This window comes from Phoca vitulina, unplaced genomic scaffold, assembly GCF_004348235.1.
Source record: "Phoca vitulina isolate PV1807 unplaced genomic scaffold, GSC_HSeal_1.0 scaffold63, whole genome shotgun sequence".
Classification (NCBI taxonomy): domain Eukaryota; kingdom Metazoa; phylum Chordata; class Mammalia; order Carnivora; family Phocidae; genus Phoca; species Phoca vitulina.
The window spans coordinates 5,590,218-5,615,189 of NW_022589766.1; the positions used below are offsets into that span (position 1 = coordinate 5,590,218).

At 48.3% G+C, this 24,972-nt stretch overlaps 2 protein-coding genes across 2 annotated transcripts; one reads left to right on the top strand and one right to left on the bottom strand.

Moving 5' to 3' along the window:
* The first annotated feature begins 1,706 nt into the window (after positions 1-1,706).
* TRIM54 (tripartite motif containing 54) lies at positions 1,707-23,311 on the top strand. Its single transcript, XM_032391525.1, has 9 exons — positions 1,707-2,202; positions 18,975-19,147; positions 19,347-19,518; positions 21,075-21,170; positions 21,790-22,023; positions 22,281-22,303; positions 22,414-22,538; positions 22,667-22,750; positions 23,169-23,311. Exons 1-9 carry the CDS (start codon positions 2,035-2,037, stop codon positions 23,309-23,311), a joined length of 1,218 nt encoding a protein of 405 aa, XP_032247416.1. The 5' UTR covers positions 1,707-2,034.
* Positions 23,312-23,602: 291 nt separating this feature from the next.
* UCN (urocortin) lies at positions 23,603-24,497 on the bottom strand. Its single transcript, XM_032391679.1, has 2 exons — positions 24,412-24,497; positions 23,603-24,138 (listed from the first exon to the last, which is right to left on the bottom strand). The coding sequence occupies exon 2, from the start codon at positions 24,123-24,125 to the stop codon at positions 23,745-23,747; it is 381 nt and encodes a 126-aa protein (XP_032247570.1). The 5' UTR covers positions 24,126-24,138; positions 24,412-24,497; the 3' UTR covers positions 23,603-23,744.
* Between the last annotated feature and the right edge of the window lie 475 nt (positions 24,498-24,972).

A 24,972-nucleotide genomic window follows, 5' to 3' on the forward strand; every position in this document is an offset into this window, starting at 1 on the left:
ATACCTACCCTTATGAGGTCTCAGGCAGTGGTGACAGACTTTTCCCGAGCATTCTTTTTCCTGTACCTTGGGATTTGGGCCAATTTCAGCTGGTAGGGGCCCTGAGCCACTTGCATTATCTCCACCAAGATCCTGATAACTGAGCAGGGTGGATCCTATCCCAGAGCTGCTATACCAGTTGACCCTCCTTTGTTGCAGCGCTGCACCCAGAACTTAGCGTCAGCCTCATTCCTACGCCAGCACACATTTCTGGGGCTGGTCTCACCTTTTTCTGGTGCCCATGCACTTGACATTGTCAGCCTCATTGTCAGACTCATTCTATGCCACCATGAGTCAACTCACGCAAAGTATGAATGCATTGGAGGGGGAGGGGTAGTTATGCCACCTCTGGATTCTCTCTGGACTGTACCCCAGCACAGCCCCCGTTAGCATGGGTACTGTGGGCTGACTGAAGTTCATCTATCAGTGCCTGCTTGCCTCCATCCTTTTTACCACATCTTATGCATGCTGATCACCATATATTTTGTTAACAGGGGCATGAAACATGTGATAGGGAAAAGATAATACTTCTACAGACCCTTTGCCCATTCGTGCCTCTTCACACTGCCTGTTTTCTCCTCTCCACACCATTTCCCATCCACCCAAGGTCAGAGCCGAGTAACTCCTCAAACTTCTCTCTCCTGAATGGGAGAAGTGCTAAGGAATGTCAGTAAATAAAAGAGCTTTTGTCCAATCCAATGCATCTGTTGGGTCCCAAAAAGACAAATCGGGCCTGGGATAGAGGAAAAGGCCCGTGGGAGAAAAAGACAGAGGGCTGGTGCTCACATCTGAGACCAGCCTGCCTTGGGGAGGAAGAGTCCAGGACAACTGTGGAGTTGAGGCAGAGGCTTCCCAGAGCCTTGTGATTATGACTTTGTCAGTGCTCTAAAATTTCCCCGGAGACCAATTCCCCTGCTGCCCAAAATAGGTTCCTGGCACTCAGGTCCTTTCTGCTCAGCTCAACTTCTCTCGATTTCCTAACAAATTTAAAGTCCTTAGAGTGGCTCCAGTGATGTGTTCATGAGGACCAAATCCCCACACTTTCTCAGAGGCATGCTCATGAGGTCGTTCCAGGCCCTGGTGCAACTGCCAGCTCTAGCGTCCTTAGCTTCTGTTCCTAGGGTGAGATAAGAAAGTTCTGGGCAAGAACAAAAATGGACCAGAAGTGTTGGACCAGAGCCTTTCCCTCTAATCTCTGGTGCCCCTGTTCTGAATCACAGCATTCAACGGAAGAGGGTGAGGGTCACTGGCTAAACCTTGGAGGCACTGACCAGGCCCTGGGTCTGGTGAGATCTTTCTGCCACCCTGAGCCATGTCTGGTGCCCCCATCCAGGCCAGTTTAGATTCTGTGTCATGCCCTGGAAGAAGAGCCCAAGCCAGAGCATGCTTATGGGGGTCAGGGGCTCACAGGAGCGTTCTGAGCCTGAGAGCTTGACACCTTCACAGACCTACCTTTCACCATGAGCAGTGAAGCTCACCCCTGCTCTTGCGTAAGGCAGTCACCCATTCCCGAGTGAGTCAGGGTCACTCACTCGGTGACAGCTGTGGCTCGCCTTACATGAGCTAAATTGGGAGTTGGAATGTCATGCAGATGCCCCTTGTTCCCCACCCCCATGTTAAAATTAATCTCCTCTCTGGGAAGGGAGGGACACACAGTGCTGCCCATAGAGTGAACAAGAGTCATTTGGAGAACAAAAGGAGAAATTGTCAGGGACAGAGTCACTCAGGGACGGAGGGACAGATAAAGCTAACTACATGTGTCTGGCTGGGGTACAGAGCAAAGACTAGAGAAAGAGAAGTGTCTGAAAACAGCTGAGGACGAGGTGAATTGTTGGAGGAAGGGACAGGAGAGAGAGCAGAGCTATTTCAAGAGTGAGCGGTGGAAGGGAACGTAAGAACCCACGGACTGTCTGAAGTGAACGAGGAAGGGTCCAGAGGCAGTGAGGGAAGGCCAGGACTGGGGCCAAGGCCAGGGCAGGCACGATCGCTGAGGGGATGAACTTCACAGTGGGTTTCAAGCCGCTGCTAGGGGATGCACACAGCATGGACAACCTGGAGAAGCAGCTCATCTGCCCCATCTGCCTGGAGATGTTCTCCAAACCGGTGGTGATCCTGCCCTGCCAGCACAACCTGTGTCGCAAGTGTGCCAACGACGTCTTCCAGGTGGGCTGGGGGGCGGGGCCCGGGGGGGCCTGCGTACCTTTGTGGGGGCCGGCTCATCAGGTCGGGGCGGAGACTCCAGAGTGCTCCATGAGGTGGGTGGGGGCTGTCCTGGCGGCAGGGCAGAAGACCGGGGGTCCCAGGAGATCCCAGAGTAAGCATGAGTCAGCAGCTGCTTGGCAGGCTGGCGAGTGCCGCGAATGGGTGCACGGACCGCAGCTCGATAGCTGCTATCTGCAGGGGAAAGAAGACCCCCAGAGAAACTAGAGCCTGGGAGGGAGGTGACCCTACACCAGGCTGTGTGGCAATCTGTGCTGGACTCTGCATTCCAGTTTGGAGTTTCAGATTTGGAGGATGATGCGGAAGATTGGGAGAAAATATCAATAAGGTAAGCATTACAAAATGAGCCCTGTGAGAAAAGTCAGTGATGAAACGATTTGTATTTGAGGCAAAGCTCAGCGTGCCCATCTTTGGGGGCAGAGTTAGACGTGGGCAGGAGATCGGGAGTTCTCCCCAACTAAAGTTCACACCCGTGCCCCACTCCACATTGGTCAATAGAGGGGCCTGCTGGTTAAAAAGGACTGTGGTCACTTAAGTAAAGAGAATGCAGAAAAATGCAATGAGCTTTGGTTTATGTGAGGTCATGGGGCAAAGCATAGCTAATCAAATTCACAGATGTCATTTTAGCTTCTGGTTTCAGAAAGAAATGCAGCATATACTAGAATGGTTTATAAATGGGTTTTCTTTCTTGTCCTGTGCCACTGGAATGAAGATCAGAGAAAGTAAGTGGAAGAGTGCATGCTCACACGTGCCCACACACGCACATACACACACACCTTGCAAATGAAGTAAAATCTCTGAATAGACCAGAGCTGGCTAGCTTAGTAGGCGTGGCAGTGATAAGGAACATTATGAACACATATTCTTCAACTGTATCAGAATTCAGGAGGAAATGTGTTGAACACAAATGATTTTTAACCTAACCAAGAAAATGCTTTTTTTTTTTTTCGTTCTTTGGGGCAGCATGTTTGGGAAAAAAATTAATGCATTGGCTAAGTCAGGCTGTCCCATAGCTGTGCTCTGTGACCTACCCTTTGCTGTCTGCCATCTTCCTGTTGAGGCTCATTCCCATCTCCTATTCTTTTTTTTTTTTTTTTAACATTTTTTTAAAGATTTTATTTGAGGGCGCCTGGGTGGCTCAGTCGTTAAGCGTCTGCCTTCGGCTCAGGTCATGATCCCAGGTCCTGGGATCGAGTCCCACATCGGGCTCCCTGCTCGGCGGGAGGCCTGCTTCTCCCTCTCCCACTTCCCCTGCTTGTGTTCCCTCTCTCGCTGTGTCTCTCTCTGTCAAATAAATAAATAAAATCTTTAAAAAAAAAAAAAAAAAAAAGATTTTATTTGAGAGAGAGAGTGCAAGTGAGAGAGCACAAACGGGGAGCAGCAGAGGGAGAGGGAGAAGCAGACTCCCCGCTAAGCAGGGAGCCCCACGTGGGGCTCGATCCCAAGACCCTGGGATCATGACGTGAGCGCAAGGCAGATGCTTAACCAACTGAGCCACCCAGCCGCCCCTCTATCTCCTCTTCTTCTATGTGTCTAAGCCTGCCATTACATTGTTTGGCTCCAGAACATCTCAGAGCCAGTAATTTTCCCTCTCTGGGAAGGGCTGACTGCTCTGTCGACTCATCCTGGACATCAAGTCATGTACTAGAGGCCTCACCTTGCCCACCATCTTAGTATCCCCTTGGGCTAAGTACCTTTCTGAACATCCTTCAGGCTGAGATGCCCAGGAGGGAATGGCAAAAAGATTTTGCCATCCCTTCTCATGAATTTGTAGTGAAACATCCTTCCATTAGATCTTGAAATACATGAAAGCAAAGAGAAGTTTTTAAAGCGAAGGTAATCTGTCCTATAAAAAAAAAAAAAAAAGTGGCTCCAGGTACGAGAATATTAAAGTATGAGGCACATAGTATCATCAGGCAGAGGGTCCCAGGGACAGGTTCTCTACGTGTAGGCTAGAGGATGTTTGAGTGGCCTCCCTTGTTCAAGTCAGTGCTCTGTATCCCGGCACACCATTTTGGTTCCTTGAAGCTCTGAAATACTGTTTGGACGCAGAGAGAACCGGAATTGAGCTGAAATCTATGCATAATATTTAAGAAACAACATGATTCCCGGAGCTTTGGGATGGTTCTGCGGATCTGGACCGATGTGTCTCTTTTAAAGTGCAGAGCACCCCTGGTGCCCCCGCCCCCAGGAGAAGAGTGAACAGCTCATTTCCTTGCTCTGCTTTTTTTGGGGCAGCCTGGTGGGAGGCTGACCCAGTTCTTTGGCTGCACTTAGGTATATACATCTCAGTAGATCTCCCTCTGAAAGATGAGCATATTTAGTTTTTTCGCACATTGCCTCCACATTTTGACAACTGTAGGCATAATCAGATTGTCTGTTTTCTAAGTATGGGAACAAGAATAGGACTTTTGGTAACTCTATCTTAAAACCACTTAGGAAGAATACCCTGAGAACATTGCCTAGAAAGTTAATAGAACTTATAAAACTTATACCAGTGTCTCACACACACACACACACACACACACACACACACTTTAAAAAAAATACTATAGGAGTTTATATCATGAAAAGTGGCCACCTCAGGCCCTCATTTCGCTTCTTCAAATGGAGGTAGCCATTTCCAACTCTCTTGGGTATCCTTCCAGAGATTTTCCATGGATAGGTACATCCGCGCTTGTGTGTGTGTGTGTGTGTGTGTGTGTGTGTGTGTGTGTGTATGTGTGTGTTTAAACTACACTCGTCCTACATCTGCCTTTGTTCACTTACTCTTTTGGCAGTTCCATCTCCACACATTCAGATCTATGTCTTCATTTTAAAATGGCCACATAAGGGGCACCTGGGTGGCTCAGTCAGTTAAGCATCCGACTCTTGATTTTGGCTCCAGTCATGATCTCAGGGTCATGAGATCAAAACCCCATGTGGGGCTGAGCCTGGAGCCTGCTAGGGATTCTCTTTCTCCCTCTCCCTCTGCCTCTGCCTCCCCCCACCCACTCTCGCTCTAAATAAATAAATAAAATGGCTGTATAGTGTTCCATTGTTATGACTGGACCGCAGTCTATTTAAATCAGTCCTCTGAAACATTTAGATGGTGTCCAGTGTTTTGCTGCCCTAAAAACTGCTGTGATGGACAACAAGCAAGAATTTTAGGAAACTGTGGGGCACCTGGCTGGCTCAGTCAGAAGAGCACGTGACTCTTGATCTCAGGGTTGTGAGTTCAGTCTCAGGGTTGTGAGTTTAAGCTCCACGTTGGGTGTAGAGATTACTTAAAAATAAAAATTTTAAATAAAAAAATTTTAGAGAATTATGATTTTATAACATCAGGTTAATTAGCCAAGAAGCAAATTTCAAAATGTTTAATTGAACATTTAATTGACAATGTTGAACATTATTAAGGGTTTGGGAGAAAGTCATCCAGAATCCTACCTCCCCCAACGCAGTGATTTTCACATTTGTATATTACTTTCAGCCCTGGTGGCCACACATATTTTTACATAGCTGCCATCACAATTTAACTAAGTTTCTTTCTTTCTTTCTTTCTTTCTTTCTTTCTTTCTTTCTTTCTTTCTTTCTTTCTTTCTTTCTTTCTCTTTCTTTCTTCTTTCTTTCTTTCTTTTTTAAAGATTTTATTTATTTATTTGACAGAGAGAGAGACAGTGAGAGAGGGAACACAGTAGGGGGAGTGGGAGAGGGAAAAGCAGGCTTCCCGCTGAGCAGGGAGCCTGATGTGGGGGCTCGATCCCAGGACCCTGAGATCATGACCTGAGCCGAAGGCAGACATAACTGAGCCAGGCGTCCCTAACTAGGTTTCTTTAGAGCTGTAATACCTCTCTCTCTCTCTCACTCTGAATTTAAAGAGAAAAGACACCGAAATACCACATTAACCCCCTCTAATTTCTCCCTCCCTCTTTCTCCACACTTGCGCCCACTCAGCACCAAGCACTTTGACTAGAGGAAAGCTGTCGGTGTGGGAATTTGACACAAACATCTTCCCATGCGTTTCTGTATCTGTAAGCTCTATTCAGCCCTAAACTCCCTTAAGCAAAGCCTCCAGTTTATTCTGATACCTGCCCCCACTTCACTGTGGGCACTTGTTTATCCGCTGCAAAGTGTTGTAATTTCACAGACAACCAGAAGGCCTTGGAAGAAGGTTGTTGAGAAACAGCTTTTCTGGAAGGTGTCCATCTAGGGAGAGATTTGCAGATATGGGAATATGAAGAAAGGGGCCACCTTCTCTAATAAAGAGTGGCCCGGGAAAGAGATGACTTCTGTTTCACTCCACCCTGGAATCCAGTTCCTTATCGGTTCATTGTGAGGACCTGTGGTCATCAGGAGAGGCCTGCCTCCTTGACCACTTCCACTGCTCCTGAGGGCGCCTGGACCTCCCCAGCCCAACCATGGGGGGTCTCCTTTATGAGAAATTGGTTCACTGCAAGTTTGTGAATGCCATTTACTTTGTAGCAGGGTTAGGGATCTTGCTTACTTGACGGAAGAAACTTGGTTAGTGGAGAACCCAAAAAACCTAGATCGAGACTAGCTCCTGGGTTCTGGTCACACCAGCTCTTCCTTTCTTGCCATGTGATGTCAGTCAGGCTATTTTACCTCTTCAAGCCTGTTTACACATATAGAGATTAAAAGGATGCTTTAAACTGATCTTTAACATCCTTGTAATTCTAACAATCTGATTTCACAAATTCCAGAAACCTTACTATAAATTTCCTTTTTTTTTTTTAAGTTATTTATTTTTTTAGTAATCTCTACACCCAATGTGGGGCTCAAACTCAAAACCCTGAGATCGAGGGTCGCATGCTCTTCTGACTGGGTCAGCCAGGAGCCCCTGGATTTACATTTTTTAAGCGTTTTCTATTCTGTTACCAATGCCCTGACTTGACTCACTCTTCTTTTCGATCTTCCTTCTAGCCAGTCTGCTCTCACAGACCCCCTGAGCCAGGCTCTCTGCTAGGTTCTGTCAGGCAGAGCCAGCCCGCCACTCAGAATCCCTCTCCCGCCCACAGCTCAGCTTTTGCCGACATCTGAATTCTTCCAAGGCTCTTCAACATTTCTCCAAATGTCTGGTCTTCTGCTACCATTATCCCATGGTTTCTCCAGTATATTCTGAAGGTCTGGCTCAGAGGACCTGCATGGTCCACTATTCATCATTGGCCAGGTCATCAGTTTGGGGGGGATAGCCTCCAACCCCCCCACCCTTGAACTCATAGAGCATCTTTCTAGATGGAACATTTCTTTTTTTTTTTTTTTAAAGATTTATTTATTTATTTGAGAGAGAGAGCACATGAGAGGGGGGAGGGTTAGAGGGAGAAGCAGGCTCCCTGCCGAGCAGGGAGCCCTATGCGGGACTCGATCCAGGGACTCCAGGATCATGACCTGAGCCGAAGGGAGTCGCCCAACCAACTGAGCCACCCAGGCGCCCTAGATGGAACATTTCTATTAGAGGCTATGGAACATTACAAAAAAAAAAAAAAAAGGAAGCACCATACAGCCTAAAAGACAGCTCATGGCATATATGCCACACAATAGCCTTGACCACAGCCTAGAACTAAATTCCATTTATTTACTCCCTTCCATTTTATCTCCCACAGTGAAGAAAGAACAGTTATTTCATGTTCTGTGGTTCTGTGTGGTCATAAACTTTTCGGATTGTTAACAACCCTTTGTGCAATGCTTTCTCATTTCCAGAGTTCCTTCACATGCATGATTCCATTTGAGTTAGATAGGGTGGATGTGATTTCCATTTTACAGGGGGAACAGGACACAAGTTATAGACATACACACAAAGGGACAGAGAAGGGACATAAATCTAAGTCTTCTGTTTCCTAGAGTGATGGAATTTCCTTTACACATCACCTCAGTGGCACATGAAATTTTGCTCTATGGGGCTGGCTTTTTTGTGAACATGTAAGATCTCAGGACAGAACAAAGACATTTCTGTGTACAAAAGAGCCCATCAGTTATTTTTTAGTTGTTTTTTTTTTTTTTAAAGTACAGGTCTTTTGCTGTATGCCTCTACACAATTGTTTACAAAAACTTATATCTTAAAGAAGATATTAATTCAAAGATGCATTATATACAGTTTCATCAAGTTAAGAGCAGGTCTATTCCCTGTGCTCCTACACAATCATCTACAAAAACTTGCATTTTTTTTAGTGTTATTTATTTATTTATTTATTTTTTAAAGATTTTATTTATTTATTTGAGAGAATGAGAGACAGAGAGCACAAGAGGGAAGAGGGTCAGGGAGAAGCAGACTCTCCGCTGAGCAGGGAGCCCGATGTGGGACTCGATCCTGGGACTCCAGGATCATGACCTGAGCCGAAGGCAGTCGCCTAACCAACTGAGGCACCCAGGTGCCTCTTTTTTAGTGTTTTTTATTTTAGGTTTTTATTTTTTTAATTCCAGTTAGTTAACATACAGTGTTATTTCTTAGTCTTGAAATAGAAAGATAAACAGAAGCAGAAGATGGGATTTTGCTAACTGGATATTAGTCAGCTGAGAGATCTTTAGTCCAATATAGAGACAGTCAGCTGTGGAGATGTAGTAAGCATGTTGCCATCTACACCTTAGAGTGAAATTCCTGTCTGTGGTGAGACCATGTAGGACTTACAATCAAGGCAGGAAGTTATCTCTTTTTGGACCATGGACCCCTTTGTCAATTTGTAAAGCCTGTGGACCCTAAGGGTGATGTCTGTGGTTTATGTAAGAAAAATGTTTTTATTTTCATTTTTTTAAAGATTTTATTTATTTATTTGAGAGATAGAGTGAGCAAGAGAGAGAGCACATGAGCAGGGGCAGAGGGAAAGGGAGAAGCAGGCTCCCTTGCTGAGCAAGGAGCCTGATGCGGGGCTTGATCCCAGGACCCTGGGATCATGACCTGAGCTGAAGGCAGACCGACTGAGCCACCCAGGCGCCCCAGAAAAATGTTTTTAAATGCATAAAATATAATACATATAATTATGAAGAAACTGGATTGCATGCATTCTCATACATTCTTAACGAGAACACAGCACACATTCTCATACATTCTCAACGAGGCTGATATTGCCCCAAGTATATCTGCCGTATTAGAATTTTTTATTGTGATTTTATTTTTAAATTTTTATTTAGTTTTTGCTTTCAGGTAAGATTCCCCCCCCAACTGTATTGAGATATAATTGACAAAAATTATACATATTTGGGCGCCTGGGTGGCTCAGTTGGTTAAGCGACTGCCTTCGGCTCAGGTCATGATCCTGGAGTCCCGGGATTGAGTCCCGCATCGGGCTCCCTGCTCTGCGGGGGGTCTGCTCCTCCCTCTGACTCTCCCCCCTCTCATGTGCTCTCTCTCTCATTCTCTCTCTCTCAAATAAATAAATAAAATCTTTAAAAAAAAAATTATACATATTTAAGGTGTGCAACATGATGATTTGATATTGCGATCACCACAACCAAGAGAGTTAACACATCCATCACCTCACATGGTTACCACTGTGTGTGTGGTCTACTGCTCTCTTAGCAATTGCCAAGTATACAATATCGTATGACTAATTCCAGTCACCATGCTGTACATCAGGTCCCCAGAACTAATTCATCTCATGATGGGAAATCTTGTGTCCTTTGACCAGCATCTCCTCATCCCCCGCCCCCCACCACCCCCACCTTTCTACTCTCTGCTTCTAGGAGTTTCACTTTTGTAGATTTTTGATACTAAAATTTAATGGGGGAGGGGTCAATATTAGGGGGGAAAATGTCTTAAAAGTTTCCCGGAAGGAGCAGTAATGAAAAAAAGCTTGGGAAGCACTGGAATATAATTACCAGAGTAATTAGAATAAGTTTGATAGAGTAATGTATGTGCTTCTATTACCACATTAAATCACAAGCTCAAGCAGTGGGCTTGAAGTAGTTTAGAAATAGTGATAAGCATAAATTATTTTTGGATATTTGAGCAACAACAGTAATGTGATGTGAAAATGCCTGTGATTTCTGTGGGTGACAAAGTACCACTACAACTACTGTGGTTCGTTGCCTACATTTATAACTGAGGGAAATGTCCAATTTCTGCTAGAGGTTAATGAAAATCAAGGTGTGATTTTTTTTCTCATCTAGGTTCACAGAATTTTAGTCAAGGATCTTTCGGGGCTATGGTCCCCAGGTTAAATACTCCTGCATGACAGGCACCAGCATCTTCCCAAGTATCCAGGCTTGACTTTCTCCTCTGCCCACAACCCACCCATGTCCAAGTGAATAGTCAGTCCTACTGATACTGCCTCTGGCATCCCTAGTCTTTTTTTTTTTTTTTTTAAGATTTTATTTATTTGAGAGAGCGAGCATGAGAGGGGGCGCGGTCAGAGGGAGAAGCAGACTCCCCTCTAAGCAGAGAGCCCGACTCGGGGCTCGATCCCAGGACTCTGTAATCATGACCCAAACCGAAGGCAGGTGCCCAACCGATTGAGCCACCCAGGTGCCCCTGGTATCCCTAGTCTTTCCAAGATTGCTGCCACTACCTGAGGGTGGGCCCGTGACTTGCTTTAACTACGGCACTTGCTTCCCAGTTATCTGTGCCTTTAACCTCTCTCTTCCCTTCCCATCTATCCAAATTACCTCTCTTAGATTAATATTCACTCTTATTTTCTCTCCTAGTTCAGAAAAAAAACATGTCTACAAAATTAAGTTCAGATCCTTACCCTTGAATTCAAAGCCCTCTGTGATTTTGCCACAATTAAAAAAAAAAATTTTAAAGGGGCACCTGAGTGGCCCAGTGGGTTATACATATTTAAGGAGCAAAAAAACTTTTACTTTTTAAAAATGTGGGGCACCTCTTGGCTCAGTTGGTGGAGCATGTGACTCTTGATCTTGGGGTTGTGAGTTTGAGCCCCATGTCAGGTGTGGAGCCTACTCGTGCTTCTGCTCCAACTCTTGCTTTCTGCTCTGGTCATGATCTCATGGGTCATGAGATTGAGCCCTGCATTAGGCTCTGAACTCAGCGGGGAGTCTGCTTGAGGAATCTCTCCCTCTGCCCTTCCCCCCACTCTCTTTCTCTCTCTCTCTCAAATAAATAAATAAATCTTCTAAAATTAATTAATAAAATTCAAAAGCCCTTCATTTAAAAACCCACCTTTCTAGCTCCTCCCCATGCCTCCCCCCATTTGTAACTTAAAATCCTATAGTCTCTCTGGTCTCCTAAAACTCTTTCCTACCTAACCATCTGCTGCCTGTCTACCCTGTCTTCAAATGGTATCTTCTTAAACATCCCCTCCCTTGAACCAACATAGTTCTTTACAGTTCTTCTAGTGGTTTATCTTCTTGGCTTTTATGGCACTCGAGCGCCCCCTTTCCATTCATGTCAGGACTGAGCATTGCATTTTTTTTTTTTTTTTTTTTAGATTTTATTTATTTATTTGAGAGAGAGAGAGAAAGAAAGAGTGAGTGTGAGCAGAGGGAGGAGCAGAGAGGGAGATGGTGATAGAGAATCCCAAGCGGACTCTGCACTGAGCCTGACTGGGCAGGGGCAGGGGCCTTGATCTCATGACCCTGAGCTCATGACCTGAGCTGAAACCAAGAGTAGGATGCTCAACCGACTGAGCCATCCAGATGCCCCTGAGCATTACATTTTTAAATATTTTATTTTTTTTTAAGTAGGCTCCACACCTGACATGGGGCTCAAACTCACAACCCCAAGATCAAGAGTCAAATGCTCCACCAACTGAGCCAAGAGCTGCCCCACATTTTTAAAAAGTTTTTTTCAAACCCTAAAGTCTTTGTACAAAATTTGGAAATTAGAAAAAAAGAAAAAGGAAGGAATAAACCACAATTCTGTCACTTGATGACAATTATTGCAAAAAATATTTAACTTTTTTTAAAAATGCATTTTAAAAGTAATTCAGGGTCTATGGAGGGAAATTTGGGAAGTGTATATGAATACAAAGAAGAAGGTTTTAAAATCACCTGGGAATCCCATCACCCATTTCAAAATTGGGATCCTACTGTCTATATAGATTTACATCCTGCTTTTTTCATCTAAAATCATAACATGAGTATCTCCCCATGTTACAAAGAACTCTGTTAAAGATAATTGCATAATAATTCTGTTATAACTCATTTAATTGTTCTTCTATGTCAAATAACCAGTATGTTTCCTATATGAAAAAAATTATTGTTTATTTTGATTACCAAAATAATATAGGTGTATTATATAAAATTCAAACCTCATACATAATACAAGTGATAGAACGTATAAATCCATCTAAACACACTAGGACTATTTCAGAGATGGGATTTCAGGAACTACTTCTATGAGACAAGGAGAGGGCGCTCCAGGGACAGCTGGGGAGAGACACAGACACTGGATCACAGAGTTAAAGAGAGGGAGATGGTGGACTCTGTGGTGTGAGAGGGAGAGGTTGTTATAAAAACCACCAGCTCCCTTCCCCATTTCACAGGCAAATACACACTGGTCAGGGTGTCTGAAATTCTTACCATATTATATCCGCCAAGGCTCATTGCTCACAGAACATCAGAAGCAAGTGCTAAGTACAGATCCCTCTTTTTAGATCTGAGAAGACTGAGACCCTGAGAGAAATTGTTTTCCTAAGGTCGTAAATGGCAAATCCAAAACCAGATCTTCAGATAATTGCTACTTTCCCTATTGTGCCACATTAAATGCCTTCTGTTAAAATATAGAAATGTTACCAAGAAGGAGTAACAATTTTATCCACATATCCAGTACAGATGACTTTCTCAAAATAACCACCCAGCATTTGCAGAAAATTTGGGACATGAGACAGACAGGTTTCGATTGAGGAAAGAGTCAGGAAAGAGTTAGAGCGACTCCCCAGACTTCATTCTCATTTCACCTTCCTGATTTTTGCCATAGTTATGTACCACCTGTGCTATGGTTGATTATTTCTATTTAAAAGGACTCACTTTTAGGGGCACCTGGGTGGCTCAGTCGGTTAAGCGACTGCCTTTGACTCAGGTCATGATCCCAGGGTCCTGGGATAGAACCCTGCATCAGGCTCCTTGCTCAGTGGGGAGCCTGCTTCTCCCTCTACCTCTGCCCCTCCCCTCTGCTTGTGCTCTCCCTCTCTCCATCAAATAAATAAATAAATAAATAAATAAATAAAATCTTAAAAAAAAAAAGGACTCACTTTTAAAGCTTAAATGTTTATCTTCATTCTAAATGACAAAGTCCTTGAAAAATCACTAGCTATGTAGGCTGATTATTTTTTCTAATATGCACAAAATAAACACATAGAAATTCTCAATGTCCATTCTCATACCACCAAAAATCTTCATGCCTGTCATCAGTATGTATACCATACTTGGGGAAACACTGAGATAGCTCATGGGTAACACAGAGAGGGCCTCTAAGCAACATGACTGTGCCAAGAGTTAAAGAGCCTGGAAAATCCAAAAGATAAACTTAACTATTTCATCACTGGTCACATTTAGCCCTAGTGCAAAAGGGCACATATATATATATGCATGCCAGGACTGACTAGCAAAGGATGTGGGATATGGAGTTGGGCGGGCGAAACATGGCTGAGGCAATCACAGAAAGGAGGGGATGCCCTGAGGGTTAAGAGGAAAGCCAGCCAGCCTACCCCAGGTAGGATATGGCAGGAGGAACTGAGCTTTGGAAGAGGGAGGAGACTATGGAACCAGTGGATGGCTGGGAAATCTGCGGTGGGCTGTGGTACCTGCTCCAGGGAGCAGCACTGGGTCTATAGCCAAACTGCAAAAAACAGCAGAGATGCGACCCCTCCCTACCACCTGCCAGTGAGCTCTCCAGTTCCCCAGAAATGTGCTCTTCAAACAAAGGATTTAGGTTGGACTGCCTGATTCCAATTGTCTCTCAGACCCCTGGGTCCCAAGAGAATGGTAGTGATTAGCCGATAGGATGAGCTGCTAAAATGTCTTTACAAGGTGGGAAAGTGGTGAAGAGGTAGCGTGCTTCCTGGTCCACCCCCCTTGGCCCAGACATCCCAACAAGTTCTGATTGCTTTTTTAAAACTTTTTTTTAGGGGCACCTGGGTGGTTTAGTCAGTTAAGTGCCCGACTCTTGGTTTCAGCTCAGGTCATGATCTCATGGGGTCGTGATCCCAGGGGGTCCTGGGATTGAGCCCCGGGTAGGGCTTGGCGCTCAGGAGAGGATCTGCTTGGGGATTCTCTCTCTCTTTGCCCCTCTCCTCACTCTCTCTCTCTCCCTCTCAAATAAATACATAAATCTTAAAAAGAAAAACACGTTTTTATATTGTGGTACAATGCATAGTGTAAATTTATCATCTTAACTATTCTTTTTTTTTAGTATTTTATTTATTTGAGAGAGAGGGCATGAGAGAGCGAGCACAAGCAGGGGGGAGGGGTAGAAGGAGAGGGAGAAGCAGGCTCCCAGCTGAGCAGGGAGCCGAAGCGGGACTCCATCCCAGGACCCTGGGATCATGACCCAAGCCAAAGGCAGACGCTTAACCAGCTGAGCTACCCAGTCACCCTCATCTTAACTATTCTTAAGTGTGCAGCTCAGTGGCATTAACTATATTCACATTGTCGTATAACCATATCCAGAACTTCTCATCCTTCCAAACTGAAACTCTGTACCCATTAAAATAACTCCCCACTCCCCCACCCCCCAGTCCCTGGCAACCAACATTCTACTTTTTATCTCTATGAATTTGACAATTTCAGGTACCTCATATAAGAGGGATCATGCAATATTTGTCCTTTTGTGACAGGCTGATTTCACCTAGCACAGTGTCCTCAAGGTTGACCTACATTGTCGCATGTTGTCCTGATTACTTTGATCCTGTCACTTTCCACCACAGTCTGTGTGACTATCCATGTCATGCATTCTACTTCCTGCTGTCGTATCAAATGTGGATTTTGTTTCTATGTTGGTAACATATTTTACATGATTTCTTAATTCTGCCAGTTCATTTTTCTTCTCCAGCTTTGATCACTTATATCTCTTCTTTTTCTGTCAAGATTTTATTTATTATTTATTTATTTATTTATTTATTTATTTATTTGAGAGAGAGAGAGAGTGCGGGGGTTGGTGAGGAGCAGAGGGAGAGAGACAAGCGGACTCCGCGCTGAGTACAGCGCCTGATGCTGGGGCTCCATCTCATGACACTGAGATCATGACCTGAGCCGAAATTAAGAGGCAGCCGCTTAACCAACTGAGCCACTGAGGGGCCCCTTTACTTATCTCTCTTCTATAATCAAAGTGACTATGTTTTCTCTATTTCTTTAAAAAGGTCAGATTGAAATATTGTTTCTTAGAGCAATTCTTCTTCCAAAGCGTCTTCTTCACCTGTCCTTTGCTTGTCATGCTTTCTTTTTCCTTTTTTTTTTTTTTTTTTTTATATCTCGGCTTGTATCTCCTGTTAGATCCTTTCTGCTTATCACTCCTCTTTGAATAGGGGTAGTTCCATCTGAGGCTGAGGGTGAATTCTTTACTCAACCCTCTGTTTACCTTGGCTTTTCTTCCACTGTCACCTAAATGTAAACTGGCTAGCTGGATGTTATCATTGGTTTGCAATCTCTGTTTGGTCCTTTGGTTCTTTGGTGAATTAGAGGGGTATGACCTGGATTAGTAGGTAACTGAATGTCTCAATTTGGTTATGTTGCCTCAGAATATTTTTCACACCGAATCTGAGGAATTATCTTTCTTGGGGGCATGTGGAGATCCATGGGAGGAAGTCTTGCAAAGATTTGAGCTATTTCCTTTCCTTTGCACAGACAAACAGGTCATTCTGGTTGCAAGCTGGACCCTTATATTGCTTCACGAGGTTTTGGTTTTGATGGGTCATATTTTATCTCTGCTCAAATAACATCAATCCGCAGTTGCACAGCTGACTTTTACATTGTTTCTTTCCTTTGTGAAGGGTTGATGTTTGGCCTTAATAAAATCTGTTTCACCTGAGATTCAGAGAGACGAATATTGGCTCTGGGCATCATTCTTCAGGTGGCCTCAATTTTATTGCACCTGACAATGTAGTATATTGATTTTTAGGATGGACTCTGGGGTCAGAGTGCCTGAGTTCAAATATTGGTTTTGTCACCTATTATCTGATGACCGTGAACAATTTATTTAACATCTCTGGGCTACAATTTCCTATCTTTGAAATGGCGCTAATAGTAGTACCTATTTCATAAGGTTGGTAAGAAGTTTAAATGAGTTAATACAAATAAAAGGACTTAGAGCAAAACCTGGCATGAAGTATGTGCCCAATTAGCCACTGTCACTATATTTCCTGTAGTCTAAGTTGGGGAGGGCGTAAATGTTCATCTCCTCCATTATATTTACAAGAAATCCTTGAGGGTTAAATTCAGTAATGTCTGGGAAGCCCATAGCATGGTGCTTGACACATAATAGACCCTCAAAACATGTGTTGAATGTTAAATAATGAATATTGAGGAAGATGGGGCAGTGCAGAGGAAGGTGGGGGAGAGAGGCCATTCAGGAGTTTGCGCTCTGGGCTAAGATTTTAGAATATTGCCCCCTTTCTACCCATTCAAACCTTCACTGAGCCAGCAGCAAATCAAAGAGAAGTCAGATCCCTCCAGGAACTTGCGGCTTACAGTTCTCCCAACAGCTCCTTACTCACTTGGATTCTAAATAATGAAAGGTAATGGTATTAAGTAAGCAAAAGCCCAGTGATCTTACACTTTAACCCATTCCCTAAAGTAAACTCAGCAGTATTTATACAATTCCAGCTACCAAGAAGGACAAAGGCACAAACACAGCCTTGGATAATCTCAAACTAATCTGTTTGGCTTTATGATGGCCTGAAGTGTTAACTTCTTATGATTCACAAGAAATGCCCCCAAAATGTGACATTGGTCACATACCAGTCACTCTCACCAAGGTAGGCTTGCCCACTTCACAGGGGTCACTTTTCCTGCCTTGCCTACACCTCTTGCTTTTAAGGGTTCAAATAAGACTGTGGACTTGGACGCTTGTATGTATTCTGGGTGTTGTTGCACAAATAAGGTGCCCTCCGGCTGATGTCCAGCATAAGGATTTGGAGAATTCCATCGAAATCAACTGCAGGAAATACATCTAAATTTGCAAAGTCACAGGTGACTATTCTCCCCGTTACCCTCTACGAGTCCATGGTCTTCCAGCCAGTTAAGACTAAGTTCTGCCATAAGTGACAGAAAACCCAAAATAGCAATGGCTTAAGAAGGTGAAAACGTGTGTTTTTCTCTCAAGTGGAAGTATAGGTAGGCAGTCCAGGACTGCCTCATCAGAGCCTCACTCCTTTTATCTTGCTGCCATTCTCATCATGTGACTACCTCATGGCTCAACATGGCTGCTTCAACTTGAGCCACTCCATCTTCACTCCAGCCAGCAGGAAGGAGAAAAGAGGAGGGCATGCCCCTCCATTAAAGATACTTCCTAGAAATGGCACAAAACATTGCTATCTACATCCCAGTGGCCAGAATGCAGTCACCTGGTCACACCCAGCCAGAAAGGAGGCTTGAACACACAATCTTTATTCCATGTGTCTTGCTAAAAATTCAGAGGTTCTATTATTGAAGAAGACAAGGTGAATATCGAAGAACAACAAGTAGTCTCTGCCAGTCTCTTATCTCTCCTGCCATCCACAGTTGACCCCTCTGTCTTCTCTGAAGACCAGCCTTCCTGTTCACACTTTCTGACCCCTCCTGCTTTCCACCTCCACTTCACAAGACTAAGAGTGGCCACAATGTCAGTTCTTGGCCCAACTCCACAGGTCTTTTCAGTTTCAAAGCTGCACACTGGCTAGCCACCTCCACCTCTGTGTCTCCCTTCCAAATTCCTGGAAAGAACATTTGATTGGTTCTGCTTGGGTCAGGTGATCACCTCCTCAATGCTGAGCCAATCATCTGTGGTCTGGGCCATGGCAGGGCTCTCCCTTTTAGGATGGGATGGAGCAAGTTCTCTAAGAGGTGGAAGTGATGAACATCTCTTGTAAATCCTCCTGCGCTTACTCTTATCATAACACCCAGCCTGCCAGATGTAGTTGTCGCTTTGCTCGGTTTGCTCGGCCATAGGGCAGGGATGCATTTATTCATATCTTATCCCCACAGCCTTGCAATTACCTGGCACACTCAATATTTATTGTAGAAGGAATAATCCAATCTCGTCCTTAATTTTACAGATTGAACGCTTGCTCAAATTTACATGGTAGAACAGTGTTAGGGGCAGCACAAGAACACAGGTCTCCTGACTCCCAGTCTCTAGGACGGTTTCCTAGAATGACCCAGCATGGTGTGGCTTGTGTGCTCCATTGTTCAGCACTTGTCTCAGCTTCCCTGTCAAGGGCTCCAGAGAATCTCCCTCCTCTCCCCAGATGTGGCCCATGAGAGCCCAGGAGGATATTGGCTGCACCACCCAGAGTCAATTTCCAACCTTAGCCTTCCTGTCAACACCAGTGTCTCCCCACACCTGCAAGCTGGGCCCCTTTGGGGAAATCCCATCCTGACTGGGCCTTGACCAAAGTTAGGCTCTAGATGCAGGGATGCTTAAGGAGTAATGAGGCAAAAGCGGGAAAGAAGATCTCCATGGCCACACACCTGAGCTGCTCTCAGAGGAGGAGGGCCCCACCATCGGAAAGAGCTGATGCCTCTCCTTCCGCTATTCTCCTACACATCGGCCCTCATGACCGTTCCTCCCTGCCTCCTCCCTGGTCCTTCAGGCCTCCTGTGCCTGTTCTCTCATGTTACTTGTCCCTACAGGCCTCGAACCCTCTGTGGCAATCCCGGGGCTCCACCACCGTGTCTTCGGGAGGCCGTTTCCGCTGCCCATCTTGCAGGCATGAGGTTGTCCTGGACAGACATGGTGTCTATGGCCTGCAGCGAAACCTGCTAGTGGAGAACATCATCGACATTTACAAGCAGGAGTCTTCCCGGTGAGCCCTCAGGACCTCTTGTCCCTCTAAGGAGCAGGGCCTGGCACACAGCGGGGGAACTCATCAGCCAAAAGGGAAGGGCTGAGAGGATCAGTTTAGAGATCAGAGGCCTGGACCCTGGGACGCCCCACACTCACGGGATGCACCTCCCTGCAGCCTGGCCCCTGACCCTCCTGCCACCCCGCCCGCTCCCCTCCAGGCCACTGCACTCCAAGGCTGAGCAGCACCTCATGTGTGAGGAGCACGAAGAAGAGAAGATCAACATCTACTGCCTGAGCTGTGAAGTGCCCACCTGCTCTCTCTGTAAGGTGTTCGGCGCGCACAAGGACTGTGAGGTGGCCCCGCTGCCTGCCATTTACAAACGCCAGAAGGTACCAAGCAGCAGAGGGAGCAGGCATGGTGAGGTGGGGACAGGGGACAGGGTCTCCAACTGCAGCCTCTCACTCCACTTGGTTTTTGAAGGCTGGCAGATCAGGGCTACCGTCCCAGTTCTGGGCATGACTCAGTGTGTCCGTGGCTAAGTCGCTTGACCTCTCTGGCCCTGACTTTCCTCGCTTGTAAAATGGGGATGAAAATGCCAACTTCCAAAGTTGTTTTAAGATACAATTAGATAATGGATACCAGCAACTTCAGTTTGGTGGCCGAGGTGCTCTCCAGGCCCTCTCACTACCACACAACTACATTTGACCTAAAACATAATTTAAAACTTATATCAGTGGGGCGCCTGGGTGGCTCAGTCAGTTGAGCGTCTGACTCATTATTTTGTCTCAGGTCATGATCTCAGGGCTGTGAGATCGAGCTACATGTCGGGGTCTGCACTCAGCACTGAGTCTGCTTGAGATCCTCTCCCTCTGCCCCTCCCTCTGCCCACGACCTTGCTTTCTGTCTCTCTCATAAATTAAATAAATATTTTTAAAAAATAAAATAGAAACTATATCAGAGGGCAAATGCTGGCAGTATTCCTGAGCTAGAGAGATGAGAATATGCCTTCAGAGCCCTGAAATGTGGACACCTGACCTGAAGACCCCCATGAATCCCAGGTGAAACTGGAATCTCAGGAACCAAGGTGGTCAGAAGTACCGCCTGGCTTTTGACAAAAGTGAATGCAGAATCTGCCTAGAGGGAAACCCCCTCAATTTAGGCCCTTGGGTTCTCCTTAGATTAAGAAAAACAAAATATTAATTCAAAAGTGAAGATACAGAGAGAAGTGTAGCCCATGAGTGAGGTCGGTAGAAACACAAATTACAGATGAAACCCCTGAGGAACTCCGATCATGGAATTATTAAAGACCTGAGAGTCACTGTGTATAAAATGCTTTCTTAAAAAGATGGAATAAAACCCCAGCAATACTAGATTACCAAACATGCAGATTTAACAAAAAGCCAAATAGAGCTTTTAAAAATGAAAATGTGGTTGTTGAAATAAAACATTGAGAAGGTGAATTAAATGGCAGATTCCTCTGAAGAGAGAATTAGCGAACAGGAAGGTGGGCCTGAAAAAGCAGCCTAGGATGCAGCACAGGGGGATGAGAAGGATGAGCACGTATGTCTCCTCAGAGTCGCAGAATGAGAAAACAAAGAGAATGGAGAAGAGGCAATCCTAACAGATAATTACAAAGAAGCTTTCCGAATTGATGGAAGGCATGAATCTACAGGTGAAGCATTCAGCCCAGAGCCTGGCATTTGGTGGATATTTGGCAAATGTCTTTCTCATTTGGTGGTGGAGGCCCTCCTCTTTCCACCTCCTTCCAGAATCCATAAATATGCTTCCACACTTCTTGGATGGTTCCAAGCCATCTAGATCTCTGGAATGGCTGCTCTGATGGTGGGGCAGAGGGGCAGTCCTCTCCTAGGTGGCCCTGGCAGGGATGGGGGAACAGCTCTAGACAGGGTCCTCCAGCTCTAAGGGCTGGCCTGTTGTGTGGCAGAGCGAGCTCAGCGATGGCATCGCGATGCTGGTGGCGGGCAACGACCGTGTGCAAGCAGTGATCACACAGATGGAGGAAGTGTGCCAGACCATCGAGGTGAGCCTGGGATGCGAGGGAGGGGAAATTTCTGGGTTCCTGGGGGTGAATCACAAGTAGTGGGATATAGGTTTGAGTCCCAGCTGTGCCCCCCGGCTAGCTCTGTGACTTTGGTCCAGTTACTTCACTTCTCTGTGCTTTGCTGATTATGAGAATGATATGATGACTACCTCGCTGGATATTTTTGAGAATTAAATGAGATTATACAAGTAAAAAATAGGGCCAGAGATACCCCTGAAGTACTTTAAAATATTGTATTTGCTAAAGAGAGAAAATCTTAAAAGTTTTCACGAGAAAAAAAAATTATAACTGTATTTAGCGACAGTGGTAACTAGACTTGTGATCATTTCACAATATCTACAAATACGGGATCACTACATTGTACACTGGAAACTAATATAATGTTAAAAGTCAATTATATCTCAATTTAAAAAAAACTTGTAATTGCTGTTACTGAAAAGACCTGGGAATGAGCAGCCCTTGGCTGCAGTTGTGGCTCGGCCACTATGTGTGGGGAACTTTCCTTCTTGGCTGTCTGTGGCTCCCGTTAAGTGGGGAGTGGGACAAGTGGGTGAGTGCTCTCCCAGCTAGAGGTCTCGTCCTTGCTCCCCTCGTTCAGGACAACAGCCGGAGGCAGAAGCAGTTGCTGAACCAGAGGTTCGAGGCCCTGTGCTCGGTGCTGGAGGAGCGCAAGGCCGAGCTGCTGCAGGCGCTGGCCCACGAGCAGGAGGGGAAGCTGCAGCGAGTCCGGGGCCTCATCCGCCAGTATGGAGACCACCTGGAAGCCTCCTCCAAGCTCGTGGAGTCCGCCATCCAGTCCATGGAGGAGCCACAGATGGCGCTGTACCTGCAGGTGGGCCCTGGCGGAGGGAGGCGGGCCGCAGAGTGGCTGCGGTGGGGGCCTCGGCACCCCGAGGGCTGGGCTCCCGTCTCCTCTCTGGCTCCCGCTTGCCCCACGGCCTTGGGCAGGTCACCCCGCCTGAGTCCGTTTTCTCATCAACGAACCGGGATATGCATCCCCGCCTACCCCGCAGGACTGTGGGCACCAGAAATGGGACTTTGCCAGCGCCTGGCACGGTGCTTACGCTCACCCTCCTTTCTTCCCTGCAGCAGGCCAAGGAGCTGATCAATAAGTGAGTAGGCGGAGCGGGCAGGGCAGGGCAGGGGCTTGTGGGCTCCGGGGCCACGCGCAGGGGGTCGAGGGTGCTGGGGCCCGTCCAGCTGAGCGGCTGCCGCGCCGCAGGGTCGGGGCGATGTCGAAAGCGGAGCTGGCAGGACGGCCCGAGCCGGGCTATGAAAGCATGGAGCACTTCACCGTGAGCGTGGAGCACGTGGCCGAAATGCTGAGGACCATCGACTTCCAGCCGGGTGAGGGAGTGAGGATGGGAGGGGGCGGCGGGCCGCTGGGACTGGGCGTCCCGAGGGGACGCGGGGGGGGGGGGCGTCACGGCCAGAGAAGCAGGGACCCCACCTCACGGGGCCTTCCTTGGGGCTAGGCGCTTCCGGGGAGGAAGAGGATGAGGAGGTAGCATTGGACCGGGAAGAGGGCAGCGCAGGGCCTGAGGAAGAGCGGCCGGAAGGTGAGTGCGGCCCGAGGGGCCTGGCGGGGCTGGCCCTACGCTCGGGTCCCCTCTTCTGTGACGCCTTCCTGCGGCCCCAGGGATGGCTGCAGGCCTCGGCTCCTGAAGTGCGTCCCCGCCCCAGCAGGGGGGCGCGCCCCCTAGCGCGCGTGCGGAAGTACACTCTCTTTCCCGCCAGCCTTTCCTGGGGGCTCTGCGAGACCAGGTTGGGTCGGGCGGTAGAGGAGAAAGCCACGTGGCTGGGGGAAAGGGGTGAGTTGGGTTCGGAGCTGCCTTGTTCCCGTGGAGCGCCCGCCCACCGAGCTTTCTTTCCCAGGCACAGGCGGGCACTGACCCGCCCCCTGTTGGGGAGCCCGCGCACCTGGGGCCTGGCGCTGGGGTCGCGGAGGACCTGCGCTGAGACCGCCGCGCCACCCAGCTCGGCGCCCCGCCGCGGGGGAGGGGCTCAATAAAGGGCTAATGCGTCCAGACCCGCAGCTCCGTTCACTGCTCACTCTGAGCCTCGGCTTCGGAGGCGACCCCATCACCATCCTGCCCTTCTCGGGATCTGGGACCATCTGAGGGGCGGAAGTGGAATGACCCCCGTGGGGCATCTCCTTGATATCAAGCACGGGTTCGCGAGCCCAGTGCCAAGGGAAGAGGGTCGGGGTGGGGCGGCGGCACCAGGACTTTGAGTTCCTGGGGTTCAATGGGGGCACAGGACCCCCCGGCTGAAAGCCCTTCTGCCGGAGTCCTCGTGGAGCATCCGGTACCCTCTCGCCGGCCTGCGAGGCCACACTTTTCCGCGGGCTCCCACCCTGCTGTGCTTCCCTGCGCCCCACAACCGAGGCCAAAGGCTCTTCAGCACTTTTATTAAAAATTGGTGACGCACAGAGTGCTGCGGGCATCCCTGGGCCGCTCTAGCCCGCGGGACTGGGTCAGTTCCAGTCGCGCACGTCCCGGCCCGGGGGTGGGGGACGGGGGTCGAGGTTCTCGTGGCTGCAGACCCCGCCGATCACTTGCCCACCGACTCGAATATGATGCGGTTCTGCTCGGCGCGCTCCCGCTGGCTCTGTGTCCGCGCCAGCTCCAGCAGGGTCCGCAGCAGGTGGAAGGTGAGATCAATGGACAGCGGAGGGTCGTCCCGTCTCGGCCGCTCGCCCGCGGTCCGGGATCTCCACCCGCCGGGCCCCGCGCGGCGCGGGAAGCGCTCGGCCAGCAGCAAGAGCAGCGCGCGGGCCCCGCCGTCCTGGTTCCGCGCCCCGGGGCTCCAGCGCAGACTCGGGTCCCGGACCCCGGCCGCCGCCGCCTCCGGGCTCCACCGGCTGCTCCCCGGGCGCTGCTGTGCCAGGAGCAGCAGCGCCACCAGCAGCGCCGCGCGTCCCCCCGGCTTCATGGTGCCGCCGGCCCTGGACACAGAGGGGCAGCGCAGGGTGAGGCGCGCCCGGGGCAGTCGCGGGTGGCACCACTCCCCTTCCCGCGCGCATCCAGCTCCCCTGCCGGGCCCCTGCGCCTGCCGCCTGGTACCCACAGCCTTCCCTCCAGCCCCAGCCGCTGCCCAGCCCGGTCCTCCCCCTCTCTCTCTCCCTCTCCCCCTCTCCCCTTGGGCGAGCGGTGGTGGCTGAGCTGCGCGCCAAGTCCTGGTGCTGAGGGAGTCAGGGCGGATGCTCTGAGCCACTCACAGGTTGCCGGAGAGTGTCTGCACGCCGCAGGACGGGGCTCCGCTCTCTGTCCCTCGCGCGGGCTGAGGGCGCCGTGGGGACCACGGGGTCTGTCCCGGGACCGCCGCCAGCCTTATATAGCTCCAGGACAGCTCCGACTGACGTCAGCGAGGAACATGCACGGATTGTAGAAGCAATGACAGCCGCAGCCTCAAGTCTGCCGCTTGCAAGACCCGGAGGGGCGCACCTCAGAACCTGCCTCTGGGTCCTGGGGCCAGGGCTGCAGGCGGCCCCCGCCTTAAGAGAGCGAGAAGCCGCTGGGGCGTAACCCTTGCTCTGGGAGCCACGCGAGTCCTTTACCTGCTTACAACAGCCAGCAGGGACTAGGCCCAGTCCCCAGATCAGACCAGTCAGGTGGCCAGGCTTCTGTGGCACACAGAAGAGAGGCTGGACCTCACGGCTGCCGGTGGCGCCCACCCTGCTGTTGGCCTCTGAAAGGGGCCAGAGGCATTGGGAGATGGCTGTGCTGCTCAGACCCAGTCCCTAGTCCCCGCTGTCAGTTCGGCCAACGGAGGCACTCAG